This window comes from Drosophila arizonae, chromosome 4 (assembly GCF_054131065.1).
Source record: "Drosophila arizonae isolate 15081-1271.41 chromosome 4, UAZ_ARI_1.0, whole genome shotgun sequence".
Lineage (NCBI taxonomy): Eukaryota > Metazoa > Arthropoda > Insecta > Diptera > Drosophilidae > Drosophila > Drosophila arizonae.
In genome coordinates, this window is record NC_142924.1 from 4,855,401 (window position 1) to 4,871,226 (window position 15,826).

Consider the following 15,826-nt stretch of genomic DNA (forward strand, 5'->3'; position numbering starts at 1 on the left):
CTAACACATACACATATACACACTCACAAAGAGGGGGAGAGCGAAGCAAGCAGCTCAGCAAAAGCCAAGAGCGCAGGAGAGCCATTCGTTGCATGTGCTCGCACTCCATCTCACGCTCTGACTGCTGCTGTTCCTGCCTGTCTCGCTCGCTCTTTTAGTACATGTTTACGTTTCATTTGTGCTCTCTTTTGTTTTGCGTGCCTGCATCGCAATTTGCCAATAACAAATAAATGCATATTGAATGTTGTTCTTGTTGTTGCTGTTGTTGTTGTTGTGACTCTCTTTAAGTGTAAGTTAAATATTTGACTTTCTTTGTTGTTGTTGCCGTTTCTTTTCATTCAACTAATTGCATTTTGTTGTTGCCCTGCTCCAATTATTAAACAATAAATGGGCAACTGAGCAACAAAAATCGCCATAAAAAGTGAATAAAACAACAACAAAACATTAATAAACACATTTCTAATTATATTCTTGGCATGCATTTTGAATTTTTTAATTTTATCTAACAAAATATTTAACACTGTTATAGCTGTTGCTGATGTTGTTGTTGTTGATGTTGCCGCATGACGCATGCAACAAATAATAAAATACATACACATATATATATAATTTTTACACATTTTTTATGTAATTAATTATACGCCACGTGAGCTTCGATTTTCATTTTGATATTCAATTGCATTCGCTCATCGTTTTCCTTTGGATTTTACTATTTTCAATTGCATAGATTATTCGTTAGCTTTTAGTTAATTTAATTAAGCGTTCATAATTGTATAGTGCCTTAATTTAAAGCTGGTTTTATATTTACCCAGGTTTGGATGAGTTGTGCTTCCTCTGTTTATTATATTGTTTGATATAGCTGTGTCAGTGTGTTTATAGTATAAATAAGTGAACTACTGCGTGAATGTGTTATACTTGGGGTGTTTTACACTGCAGCATGTGCAACTGGTATACTGCGAGAGAGTGTTGTACTACAGTTGACTAAGTAGACTGTGTAAGTGTTATTCCACAAAATGTGCAATTGGTATATAAATTTTTGATACTTTTATACTGCCTAAATAAGTAACTGCCATACTCTACATGAGCTGCAGCATATGTAACTGGTATACTGTGTGTGGGTTATAATATTTTTCTAGTATCCTTCTTGAATGTGTTATGCTATATGAGAGTATTATCCCATGTGTGTATGAGTGTGTTATACAATACTTAAGGAACACTGTGAGTGTGTTATATTCGATTCTAGGTGTTCTCCGAAGCTGTTATACTCCAATTCGTCTGGTGTATATAATCGTTGTACTGTGATTTAGTTTACTTTGTAAATATGTTATACATGATATTTGCTATACTGTTTAAATTTGTTATATTTCTCGTGAGTGCTCGCTCTCCTCGAATCTATAAAAAGTTCTTTAAGAAATGACCTTTTCTCTAGAATCTTCATTATATAACTTCTTGCCAACTATTCTGGGTTTTCGAACCCCTCGTAGGAGCAGCACAGTCATTGACCTCAACATTAATAGCTCGATTCATCGACTCATTCTGTGGCTATTTATTGCCATTATTTGAATGCGGCTCACTCGGCACTAAGTAGCAAGATTTTCAGTCCCCGAGTTTCTAGTTAGTTAGCTTAACAAAAGCGCATAAAGCGAAAGATGAAAATCGAAAGCTGCGCTGAAAATGAAATGAAAACGAAAATATGAATAGATGAATAGCAGAAGAATAAAGCAGCATTTGAAAGAGACAGCATAAAGAAAGAATCAGCTGGGCGACACAAAAGGCACACACACACATACACACAAACACACGACAAGTCGTCAACAGATATACAAAAAAAAAAGCACACACAAAAAAAAATCTCAATAAAAATTGTATACAAATTATATATATATATAAAAAAAAAAAAGAAAAACAGAAAAAAGTCACCAACTTTCTAAGTGGCACAGCATCAACAGCAGCAGCAGCTGATGAAGAAACCAGAGCGAATCAGAGTCACCAATTGAGAGGCTGTGGTTAGTGTTTAGCGATCCATTAATGTGTACGAACGTCCAACGACAAATGCTTATCGCGCAACAACAACAACAACAACAGCAGCAACAATTGCAACTTCTGATAAAAACTCGCAGTTCACTGCGGCAGCAGCATTTGTCGCCAGTTTACACTTGTCGCAGCAACAACAACGACGAGCAGCAGCAGCAGTGAAAAATATATCTTTAAAGAGTTTAAGCAAAGAGTCAAATGATGCGTAAGTCAAGTGCCACGCCCCCACCCTCCTGAATGTATATTAACTGCCTGCAACAACAAACATCCTTACCATATATCCTTCTCCCATATATATATATATATATACGCACAGAACCCTCGTCTTTGTCGCTGGCCGAACGTCTCGCCTTCTTCAGCAGCCTCTGTGAGAGCGCCGCCTGTGGCAGTGGCGGAGCAACAGCAGCCAGTGGAAGCGCTCGCCTCTTCAGTCGCCCCAACAGCAGCTGCAACTCGCGCAGTCCGCCCATGGATCGCCTGGCACGCAGCAGCACAGCGGGCAGCAGTGGCAACGTCACGCCCACGCCCATGGAATGCTCGCCCATCATCAACGACCTCAAGCAGGAGCAGCCAATGGAGCCAAAGCAGCCGCAGCAGCAGCAACAGCAACAGCAGCAAATGGAGCAGGAGCTGCCGCCTACGCACAATGGCTTCCATCAGCTGACTCGTTCGGCCACCGCGCCCACCTCCTCCACATCGACCGTAGTCACTACAACGACAACGACAACGCCGCTGCAGAATGGTGCGCCGCCAGCAACGCGTCGCATGCGGGTGCGCACAGTGGGCAAATTGGTGTTGCCAGCAACATTCCTCAGCGATCGCAGCAAGAGCAACAATAACAACAATAGCAATAATAGCAACAGCAGCAGCAGCAGCAACATCAGCAGCAGCCATCGCAGCAGCTGCATCGGACGCTTGCAGACGCTGGAGGACATACACATATCGATGGGAGTGCGTACCATAGGCAAGATCAAGTCGCCCTTCATCGAGCAGCAGCAGCAGCAGCGCCAGCAGCAACACCAGCAACAGCAAGATCAGTCGCAGCAGCAGAGTAAATCAGCCAAGTTGGATCAGCAAAGGTACAGCAATGGCGCCAGTGACAGCGGCTCAGACTCTGGCAAAGAGAATCAAGCGGCCAATCAACAGAAGCAGCAGCAACAGCAGCAGCAACAACAGCAGCAGGAGGCTCAGCAACGGCAGGACTTACGTCATAGGCACTTCTCGCATATCACCGTGCAGCAGATGCCACCGCAGCAGAGCATCAATCGTCGCCATACCACAGAGCTGTCCGGCAGTTCCATTGGCACCGTCTGCATCGGCAACAATCGTCCGAAGGTAAACGAGCGATACGCCAAATACTTTGGCCTAGACGACAGCAGCAACGGTCAGCTGCTCAAGACAGAGGCGCTCAACGAGCACGTGCGTGTGCCAGCTTCCCAGATGAGCAACAGCAGCAGCAGCAACAGCAACACCAACATCAACAAAAGCAGCAGCAGCACCAGCATCTCCAGCAACAACAGCAACACCAGCATGGTGCAACGGCGTCGGGAGATGCTGAAGCGAACACGCGCCATGTCCATGGAGACGTCGATGTGCGATGGTGGCTGCATCAGTCCGACGGCCGTGCCGAGCGCCAAGCGGGCGCATTCGCCGGCACACGGCTGCGGCGGACCGAACCGGATAGCTAGCTTTGAGGATATTGTGGTCACGCAGGACGAGCTGCATGCGGCCGGACACGAATTTAAGCGATTGTGTGGCGAGATTTTGGGCACATGAAAAATTGTAAATTTTTTGGCTAATCTACATAAAATTTCACAAATTTTTCGACACGTTTTCTCAGTTAGCTTGGAGAACTAGCATGCAAATTTCTATTTCGATCGGCATTCCCTTTTCAAATTCTTGTGCGCCAATGGGATGCAGCGTGAGCTGTTCTCCTCTCCTTTTTTTCCCCACCCCCCAACACCCTCATTGAAGGAAAAAAATGAATGTGCTCAATGTGATTTGTGTAGATGATAGTTAGAGATGCGTTCGCGCTCTCTTGCTCCACACTTCCTTAAAACGAATCGAATTATTCAAATCAATAAATAAAATAAATTAAAAACAAAAAACATAACTAAAAACATCATCAAAACGAAACGAAAATGTAATAGTTGTATATCAGATAATATTATTACTATTATTTCCAGCAGAAAGAGGTAAAGATATACATAGAGAAAGAGGGAGAGATGGGGAAAGAGAAATGTATAATTAAGCCAGGGTCGGAGCACTTCCAGTAATAAACAGTTATTAGTTATGTTAATTATATACATATATACATATATATATCTACCTATATATTCTATATTCTATTCGATATAGTGTGCAACTACTTCTGAGTGTGTGCTTATTTATGCGTTTTTTATTAATTATTTAATTATAAACGAATTGTACCTTAAACGGCATTAATTACATACATATTTAATTATACTTAATTGTATTATCTATGCGAATTGTTGAACGAGTAAATAAATGAAACAGTTATGCGTAAAGATCCATGTAAGAATTCACTTGAAGCTGCATTTAACTGAGTAAGTACAAAGAGCACGCCTTTCTATGCACTTCTCACGGCAGTGTTTATGCATGCAATTGCCTATTTATGCCTGAAATTTTATTTGATTTTAGCTTGAAATGCTTGTTGGTAATACAATTGTAGATATATATATTCTCATAGATATGCGAGGGTTGCCTGAAAAATTGTTGACTAAATGTTTGTAACTAAATCTGCTTCGAACTTCACTTGAAGCTACTAACTTTTTCAGTCCACCCTCGCCATAGACATCCATTTATATAAAAATTGTTTCTTATCTAAATTTCCCTCCTCTTTTCATATAGTCAAGCCCCCTGATGCGCCCAAGGGCATCTTGAAGAGCGGCAAGCCCTTGGGCCTGGGCTTGCCCATGGGGCGTGGTCTGATGCCCATTGATCTGAACGCAGAGCTCAAGAATCGCCTGCAGCGCTCCACGCATGCAACTGTTTCGAATCTAAGGAAATCGGCGACGACGACGAATGCAACGCGCGATGAAACGGACAATGCAGCTGCAGCGGCGCCAACGAATCCTCAGCGCAACTTGGCTCAAATACTGCGCAATGTGTCCAAAGAGAATGCCACGCCCACGTCGGCGCATCATGACGATGCCGTTAACCTAGTGCGCAATCTCACGTCGATTGGGGCGCCACGCCTCAGCGGCGATGCAGCTGGGAGCAGCAACAATTGCGCATCAGCATCCGAGGGCGAAAGCTCCGGCGGACGGGAGATCGATGCGATAATTAAGAATAGCGCCGTGGCTAGACGGCGACGTCAACAGCAGCAGCAGCAACAGCAGCAACAACAACATCAGCCAGATGGGTGAGTCCTTGTTCAAGCTGGAGTCAACGCTAACTTGTGTTTTTGCCCTGTGCCGTGCGCTGTTGATGTATTAACCGTAATGCTAAATATGTGTATTACACACACACTCACACACACACACATACACTGTGTCATACATGCATCAGTATGTGCGCTGTTTATGTATTAACCGTTAGCTACTAACTTAGTCAATAAGCAGCCATAGTATATACATATGTATGTGTAAATACACAAAAGCACACACACACAAATAGAGTACATACATAAACATAGTTGTATGTGTGTGTGTGCATCTCAAGACTGGTTCCACTTATGCAAAATTTATAAATATTTAAAATTACACCTAAGCAACATATTTATAGAGTACATAAAAGCTGCTCGACTTTGGTATACCCTGTAATTGGAGACGTAAGAGTCCTAATTTTGATCAATGTTTCCATAAAACATTTTCTAATCGTCTGTCTGTGTTAAGCAATAATATTTCTATACTGATAAAAATCAAATATCAATTTCAATGCAAAGAACAAATAAAAGTTTCCTTGACAAAGTGAAACCCATTGCTCGATGCTATTATTGGCGACCTGTGCAACCGCCGCAACAGACACGACAACAACAACCACAGCAGCAACAACAACGACAACAATATCAAATTCAACTACAAGTGCTATATCAACAGCAACAACAACAACTACAACTACAACAAATTTTGTTCAACAAAAACTAAAAAATATACTTTGTAAAAAAATGTTTATCGACTAGCTACTAAGTTCAATTTGCATTGCTTACTAAATAATATTTAAAAACAAAAACAACAACAAACATTAAACAAAAATCTATATTTATTTATGGAAAAACTTAAATAAGTAACAAACTAAATTTTGCCACATATTTTTTGCGTGACACTGATATAATAAATATTAATAATAAAGTTGACAAAAATCCCAATTAACTGTAGTTTTGTTTACAACTAATCCTGCTGTATTAATAGCATTCAAATGCCTGCATGTTCGTCAAAGTGAATAATTTAATTTAAATTGCGCGCACTTCACCTACAGCTGGCAACGCTTGCTGATGTGGCAGCCCTGGTTATGCTAACTTAACTTCTGCCGGAATGCTTTCAGAACTGTATATTTTAATTCGAAAATTCGCGCTTGATATACAGCTGACAACGTTTACATGTATAGCAGCCCTGATTATGCTAGATTACCTACATGTCTGCAAGTTCTTTGAAATATGATAGGCGCGCACACCTATTGCAACTTACAACGGTTACAGGGGTGTTAGTTTACATGGGTGATGCAGTAGCCCTGGGTATGTTAAGCTAACAGACTGGTTTGTGTACATGCTTAACATAATTGCTCCTCCCATGCTTTGGATAAATATCAGCTGTACACTCTGTATCAGTTTGAGAGTCACTGTGGCTGGTTTAATCTTGACTTTTGGGCTTTAAAATACATAAATATTTACGCTTGCAGGAAATAAAACATAATGTTTAATAACTGCCAGTCGTTACAGCTGTTGCTGACAATTAAGTAGCTGTTTCTTCATGCGAAGTACAAGTTATATATAAAGTAACATTTTACACACCATATGCTATTTCGCCGCAGTCAACGGTCGAATTCGCTGGGCGAATGTGATATTCATGTTTCGGTACATTTGTAACAGCAGACTTGCAGACGGTTAACATTGCATTAGCTAGTATTTTGGTTTCTGCACTTGGCGGGAGTAGACGTGTTGCGGACGACGCTTGTATTTTGTAGGTGTTTCCTTTTGATTCGCGCGCATTTTGTGCCGGTCGCAAATTGCAATTGAATAATGCACTTTTAATATTGTACGCTCGTGTTAGTGTGTGTGTGTTTGACTGTGTTACTTGTGCAAGCCAAAGGCAAATGCATAACTGAAATAAGAAAAATAACAGCAAAAGCATAAAAAAGGAAGAAAAAGAAAAACAAGCTACGAGCGTCAACACTGTCAGCTGCATTTTCGCTTTTTGTGATCAGTTCTCAATTTAATTGCATCCAATAATTGGCTTCAATTGAAAGTGCAAGTTAAAATGGCAGCAAGACCCACAACGTCGTTGGCTTAATACAAAATCTGTAAATCGTGAGAGAAGCTTGCGGGCTGCATCGCTGTAAACAAAGGTTTGTAACTCCAGCTCTGAACATTGAAATCTTCGGGTAGTTTTTATGACTTGATAGAGCGGGATGAAGAACGCAACAGGGAGAGTGTGAGAGTGAGAGAGAAAGAGAGCGAGCGCGCAAATACAATTTGAAGCTGACCAGTTTTGCACAGACTGTTTGTCGCGTCCCCTTTTGCGCCCTTCTTTGTTACCTGCTGCAACGAGCTACACACAGCGAGCAGCAACAACAGCAATAACAGCAAAGATGATAAAAACAAAATACAAGTAAAAAATAACCCAAAACTGTAAATCGCCTTGTTCGCTTCCATTGAAATATTTGCTGATTCAGCAGCAGCAGCAGCGACGCAGATTTCTGTTGTTGTTTTAATATTCTTGTTGCTTTACTTACTTTTTGTTGCTCTTGGTTTTTTGTCTCTTGTTTGTTGCTGTTTATTTGCACTTGGACATTTGAGGTCTATTGCTCTTCGCGTATTCAGTTTTGTTTTGTTTGTTTTTTTGTCGCTGCTTATAGCAGCGGCGTTACCTGCACCTAGTTAGTGCAGCTTTATACTGTGTAATGTAGGCAGGAAAGGGTATACTGAGTTTATAGCAATTGCAGTAAATTGACTGCGAGAAAATAATAGTCTAATATACTGTGTAATTGAATGCATTGACAAATTTGATATGTATAGAAAGAGACATTTCAATTAAAATTTTATGTACTAGATTACGATCTACAGGCATGTCTATGCCTCTAGAAACACTTAATATTTCTTAGTATACTTTCAATTGCATTCAACAGTCAGGCCCATTCTTATAGTAACATTTTTAGTATCAACAATATATGAATATTTTCCATATTCCCCATTACAATCATGTCCATTGTATGGACTCTAGACACATTAAATATATGTATTAATACATTCCTTGTGGTAGTCAACAGTCATGTCCACTCGTCTAGAAACATGTACAGTATACATTCTTCCATATTACTATCGACAGCAAGCTAAAGCCATTGAATTTGTATTCGTAAATTGACAAACGATCTACAAGCATGTTCATTCAACTAGAAACTCTTTTAATGTTTGTTCCTTTCATAATTCCCTATTACTCGTAATTTCCATTTACCATATATTTTACATATTCCGCGAATTGATGAATATGTACAAAATATATTCTACGTTGATGTTCATTACTCTATTATATTAATATAGCTTACTAAGTTATATGTATGTATTTATCATCTTCAACCAGCTGTCTCTCAGATGGGTATTTCATATACACTATTCCAAAACTAACTATTCCTCTCCGCTCTCTATCTATCTCTTCTTCTTGACCCTACTTCCTCAATTATTATGTATATAACTCTTTAATGTTTTTTGGCTCAAGGTCTTAAATGCTTAACTTAAGCATTCGCTCGGATATTAATCACTAATCAATCACGCTCTCTCATTATATTTCGCACACAACAATTCATTTTATTGAACAAACAATTTGAATCGGTGGAGCTCCTTATCAGAGCAATTTGCCGTGTGTTTGGTGTATTTCGTAATATTTTGTTGTTTTTTGACCTGCCTTCAGGCAATTAAATAAACAAAAGTAAAACCAAAACCAAATTCAAGCACCAAAAAAGCTGAAACTTAAATGGAGACCGCAAAAAAAGATGCCTTTTCGCTTTTACAATGAATTTGCATAATTTTTGGTGGCAAAGAGCGAATAAGAAAAACAAGAAAAAGAAGTTAAAAATGTTGGGTATGCCAGACGCTGCTTTGATTTATAGCACACGGGCACATGTATACATATGTACATATAGTATATGTTGCATTAGATAAGTTGTCGATCCATAAATAGACAAAAAATTGTGCTTATCTCGGACTTTCCTTGTCTGATAATCGAAAGTAGTTTCAAGTGGCAATTGGTAAGTAGTCGTAGATATCTCTCCCCATATATATGTATGTCGATAAGTGTAAGTGTAAACATTTATATAAACGTGTATGTACATATGTCTATATCTGTATATGTGCACGTTCTCAGGAGAAACGTGAGGCTCAATGCTAATGAATTAAGTCTACAGAAAGCAATAGAAATAGGGAAACACTCGGCAAGCTAATCGACTGTGTATGCACATATATGGTATAGATACAGACATCCATGCATTCCTATAGATGTATATAATGTATATACATATATATCTAAAATTTTAAAATTTATATCTAAATATTTTATCAGCAGCTGTTTGTCTGTCAGAATTCTAAGAGTCACTTTAAGTCTGAAACGAATTGATGTCAATGTTATACGAAAGGGTATACAAGTTGAGATATGTATGTAAACATGCATATATACACACAAATATATACAGATATACACATACAAACATCTAGAGCACTATTTGTTAGCTGCAGCTGTTTGTCTGTTCGAATTGTGAAGCGTTAAGTTGATTGATGTTCGAATATAACACTTTCGTTGTCTGCATACATGTATAACATTGTTTGCTGTGCTACTCTGTTTGCTGTACTCTACATACATAACATTTGTTAACTGCAGTTAGTCTGTCGAAATTCTAAAAGCTCTAATCTGATTGAGTCATGGGAAAGAGTATAACACTTTCGTTGTCTGTGCACACACACACATATATAATACTGTTTACTGCTCTACTGCACACACACACGCACACACACGTACAGACTCGTGCAGCTGTGACCTCGCTGGCGCTCATAATTGAATTCATCGCCCGACTGATCGCACGCCATTGGGATAAATCTCCATACGCTGATGATGAATTATCAACGCTTTTAGTTGCCGGGCAATGCGTTCGTGGCCTGTGATCTATCGATCCGAGCAGTGCCATTAATGGTAACCTCACAAATGGAGATGCAGGCAAACTGGGAAACCGAGAAAACTGAAGTTTTTTGTTTTTTTGTTTTCCATTTTAAAGGCAGCAGGCCATAAATTATGAGTGTGTATGTGTGCTTAACCCCGCGTGCTCTCTTCAAGCCAAATCAGATGCATTGGAGCATTAAGTTTTCTGGATAGCTATAAATACGTTTTCTCGTATATCTTGATCCAAACGAATGGAGTTGTTGTGCCAGCATCAGCATTCAAATCAATTAAATTCGAGTTGAAATTTAGGTTTTATTTTTATTTCGTCTTCCTCTAGCAGGAGGAGGAGGAGGCTGCTTTCATAGGCAGCTGGTTTCTAATTTCACTTGTTTAAAGTATTACACAATTCCAAGCAGAGAACGTTGACTCTATTGTCGCATTGTGTCTATGTTTCTGGTCTATTTATCTCGTTTACGCTTGGTTCAGCTGTTTCGACAACTTTTTGTCCAACTTGCATACCCTGTAAGCAACGGAAATGTGTGAGAAGAGGTGTGCTCGCTTAAAGTAAGATCATTAATCATACTAATATGTGCATAGTTAATAATAACGTTTAAGGTTAAGTTTATTGAGGAAAATCGATTAGGTGTGGGAATGGGCATAATGGAGTTGAAATACTCTGTGTATGATGATATATTTGGGGATATGCTGCTGTTGTCATATATAGAGATGTTGATAAATATTGAATAGAGTCTACATACTAAAAATCTATGAAAGTGATTTGCTTTAACTAAAATAATAAAAATATTTATAGGCATAAAATTTGTTGACTAAACTCGATATAACTCGAATATCGAATTAAATGGAACACAATTTATGTTGGGTAAAATGATAGACTACCCTCGCGTAATTTCACATCCGACTGAATTTGTATTCAATACTCACCTCCGTCTTCTATTTTCCACATAATTCGATTTATCGATTTTTGGCAATAAATTATCAAGCTCTTAATATATTCGTTAATTTTATAAATATATGAATATACATTTTTTTTTTATTTATATGCCGATTTTTTTCTATTTTCACTTTTTTTCGCACATTTTTGGAGACGGGCTCAGCTCAGACTTTCCAGCTGATTAGACAATGTTTGCTTGCCAAATGCGCTCAAATTGGAGTTTTATTTTATAAAAATCTGCTTTAACTTGAATAATTTCTGTTGTTTATTTTATTTTTTCTCATTTGAGCGAATTAGCCAAAAAATGTTAGAATTGTTGGGAGATTAGCTATAATTAGGTGCTTCGTTTTTTTGTTACTTTTAATATATAATTAAGTAGAATTAGAGTGTGCACAAACATGTGAAGGAGACGCTGTGGTTGCTGTGGTAATTATACCCTGAACCCATTGAAAATGGGAAATCAGGGTATAATGGTTTTGTGAAAAAGTATGTAACGGGCAGAAGGAGGCGTGGCAGACCCCACAAAGTATATATATTCTTGATCAGCGCGACCAGCTGAGTCGATATAGCCCTGTCCGTCTGTCCGTCCGTCCGTCCGTCCGTCCGTCCGTCCGTCCGTCCGTCCGTCCGTCCGTCCGTCCGTCCGTCCGTCCGTCCGTATGAGTGCGTCGATCTCAGAAGTTATAAGAGCTAGAGAGCTGAAATTTGGCATGCATACTCGTGAGTACCATACGCAGTACGAGTTTGTTTTATTTTTTCGATAAATTGTCCGATAACTTTTTTATCGAGAATAATCGAAAAATTGATTTTGTTTTTTCAGCCTAATTTGAACATTTTTAGACCTGGAGTCTTCAAATTTGCGTTGTATATAAAGTTAATCGATACAAAGATTTTGTAATTTACAGATTTTGGATACCACGCCCCCTTCTCCCCCAATTTGTAAAAAACGCATTTCAAGTACTAGAGACTTGGGCTTTGGAATGTAAACACATATTCACCATATGATTACGCTCTGAAAGTTTCATTAAGATCGTATGTCTACAAAAGAAATTATTCAACAAATAAATTCTCATAATATTGCCCACACTGCAGCGCAGCCCAAGCGCAGTCGCTGCTTACTGCGCAGTTAGCAGAGCGCAGGCTTATGCGTGCGTGTGGATGCATATGTATGTATGTGTGCATAAAAGAAGTGCAGAATGATTAGAATATCAGCTTGGAGGGTTCAGGGTATCTCCTAGTCGAGCAGTCTCGACTGGAGCTTTCTTACTTGTTGTAATTGCAATTGTTAATCAGCTATCAGCTGCGCCCACTTAATTACTTTTTATTTTTAATGAAAATTAATTGCAAATTGTTGAATTACGCAAACATGAGTGTGTTGCAGTTGGGAGGGCACTGATGCGGACAGTTTGAGAGTCAGTCGAGGAGTTTATGTCTGGCACGATGTTTCTTCCGTAATTTCTTTGTGTTTGTTTCTCTCTTGTTCTATTTGCTGGCAGCCAAAATGTTGACAACTCATTAGCTCAACAGCTCAACCATGGAGAGGAGAAGAAGAAAAAAGTAGATTGTGGCAGCAGCAGCATCCAGGCTTTGGTACAATGAACTTGGCATGCAAGATTGTTGCCCTGTCTGTGGCGTGGCCAGAGTCTCGGCTACTTTGTAGCACGCTGCATGCTGCACGTTGCACGTCTCGCTTTGTCTGACAACTGCTCATAAATCTGCCGCTGGCCGAGCGGCAAAGGCAAATCAACTGCTCCAATCGCCGCAGCAGCGTGTGCTAAGAGTAGAACTCCGACTCCGAGTCCAACTGCAACTCGAACTCGAACACAGAGCCAGCTCTTTGTGTCGGAGTTTGCATTGTCTCTTGACTGTGTTATCATCATCGGGCATTTACTATTTCAGCATTGTCGTCGCTGTCTCTGTCCCTACTTCAGCCTCTGCCTCAGTCTCTGCCTCTGTCTATGTCTATCTGCACTGTTTCACATCTTCAGTTCATTCAATTCTCCTTTGTCTTGTCTGCCACTCCAGCTAGTTGATATATTCAGGCTATGCAGTCTGTGCCGGCCTCCTTGCTGTTTCCTTTTAGGGCCATTGGCTGCTAGTGTCTAACCACAATCAGCGATTCGCCTTCTGGGCGTCCTGTCAGCCCGCGTGACACACAATAAATGTTTATTTGATCAATTGAGTTGCATTCTGCAAGCCCTAACCATGCTGTGCCTCTGCTTTCAACTGTCCGCCTGTCACTCAATCAATTAGATAGAATTGTTGTTGCTGTTGCTTCTGATTAGATAGGCATTGACAGCGCATCGCATCGCCTGACAGTTGTTCTCCATAATCTAATATAATCGGATAGTAAATGTTTATGCTGAAGGGTGTCTGTCCCCCCTTTAGAGATATTCCTGTCAACTGCTGGACAGGGTAGCTATTAGTCTATCACTGCCGCTTAGCTCTTATATGGTATTCAAATGATGTAGCTACTTATTGCTCTGTCAGCTGGAACTCTGTGAGGCAGGAAACACAAATTACCATGGGGATGCAGCCCATGCTGAGATTGAGATTATAGCTGCAAGCTAAATGCTCGTAATTGCCTTCGCCACGTTGCCACTTCCTTAGCGGACATGCCACACGCTATGCAGCATCCTCTGGAAAACATGTTCGCTCCTCTGGTTAATCGGTTATTAATGACTTTGGCGCAATTAAGTAACGAACACAATGGAACAGCAACAGTCAAAGCGTTGCACTCGAATCGCCGTCGTCGCATCGCAGGCAGCAACGGTCAGCAGGAGGCGTTGCAAGTAAAAGTTGCAAACCGCAAGTGAGGCACATTGCATTAAGAAGAAGAAGCAGACAAAAAAAAAAAAAAATTCCAAAAAGAAAACATGCAAACACACACGCCTTAAAATGTGAAAATGCGAATGACCCGAATACACAGACGTGTGACGAGACACACACACACACACATACACATTGAAATTGAGAGTATGGGGCGCATGCGCAACGAGCTACAAGCGCGGCAAAGTGACACACGCAGACACACACACACACACACGCGCGCGCACTCTGATCAACGCGGCGCATGCGCAACGCGCAGCAAGCGGCAAGCAAATGCCTTAAAAGGCAGCAACGCCGCCGACGTTTTCCTTTTCTGTTCGGCTTTGGTATCGTTGTTGTTGTTGTTGTTGTTGTTGTCGTCGTAAAACTAGTTTTGCGTACAGCATTTTGCTTTTTTTCTTGAAATTTTTATTTATTGCTGCTTTTGGGGACAACTTGAGCACTAGCTAGCTGCACCTGCACCTGCACTGAGTTGGCCAGTTATCCACACACGCACACACAACCACACTCACACTTCATGCACTTTTATTTATGCAAAGTATTCAATTGATTTGCTTGCTTTTTTTGTTATGCTTGACTCTTGACTTTGTTTGGCTTGGTTCTCGCATTCGATCCAGTGAAAACTTTATGGAAACTCGTTTAGCTGACTCCGTCAGGTGGGCTGGCTGCATAGCCATGCCGCCTCCTATTTCATCACCGTGTAGAATCGCACAGGTGTGTCTGCGTATGTGTGTGTGTGTTTGTAATTATATTTCAACATAAATTAGCCTCAAATAAGCTGTAGAATGCCTAAACAACAAACAAAGAAAGCTTGGGAGTGCTCGACCTAGAGATACCCTGTTTGCTGAGCAGAGATGCCTCTATGAGGTCTGCTGGTTTAATTTGGAGTCACAGGCAGGCAAATGGCTGGCTCGACTCAGCTCATTGTCCAGATCTGGTTTATATATACTTGATGTACTCTGCTAGGCCTTCTTCAGCCTGCTGCATACCCTTTCATAAAGTCATCATACCCTAACTTTAAATTTTTAATGCATACAGGCTATAATTGAGCTTTCATGCTGATGAGGCTGACGACAGACTAATCTTTGCATATAAGTAAAGCTCTACTCTAATCTCAACCCAAGTACTATATACAGACAATACGTGTTTAGGTAGCAAGAGTCTTTTATTCATTCTTAGCTTAATAAATTTTAAGCTCTGCTGGAATTTGCTTGATTTAATTATAAATAATATGTAAACTTTTCTCTCTGGCTTTCTATGCGACTTGAATTAATGTGGTTTATCAAGGTGTTTTAATTATCACACGTTAAATATTTATTGCTGTGGCAGCTTAACGATTAAAGCTCCTACTTCATTGCCCCTCACGTCTAAGACACTTTGCTGCAACTGGTTTTATTTTCCATTTCTAATGCTTATTAACTGCATTCAGAAACCTGCTTGGCCATGCCCAAAGCGTGTGCAGCACGGCCGATAAAACGCATTGAAGAATTCCTGCACCATTGTTGGATACCAAGAATAACAATCCAGATCCAGATCCAGATACACATAAGACTGCGATCTTGTCCAGATAAATTGCTGCTTCGCATACCATGCCAATTGCGCTAATAAATAGCCACCTGCTTTAGGCCAACAGGTGCTAGTGTGTGTGTGTATGTGTGTGTCTGCCTGAGTCTCTTGGAGCCCTAGA

The 15,826-nt window shown here is 40.3% G+C and overlaps 2 protein-coding genes across 17 annotated transcripts in view; both read left to right on the forward strand.

Annotated features, from left to right (window-relative positions):
• Positions 1–15,826, forward strand: part of Svil (Supervillin) — a 127,631-nt gene that overhangs the window by 87,225 nt on the left and 24,580 nt on the right. For 14 of the 16 annotated variants that reach the window (XM_089468549.1, XM_089468546.1, XM_089468545.1 and 11 more), the window contains one exon: positions 4,906–5,419. In XM_089468549.1, the coding sequence (XP_089324675.1) occupies positions 4,906–5,419 (514 nt within the window). Of the gene's footprint in view, positions 1–4,905; positions 5,939–15,826 lie in introns of those variants that run through there. The other 2 variants (XM_089468556.1, XM_018006040.2) reach the window with 1 other exon arrangement.
• LOC149269028 (uncharacterized) lies at positions 34–4,562 on the forward strand. Its single transcript, XM_089468579.1, has 2 exons — positions 34–2,239; positions 2,351–4,562. Exons 1-2 carry the CDS (start codon positions 2,233–2,235, stop codon positions 3,808–3,810), a joined length of 1,467 nt encoding a protein of 488 aa, XP_089324705.1. The 5' UTR covers positions 34–2,232; the 3' UTR covers positions 3,811–4,562.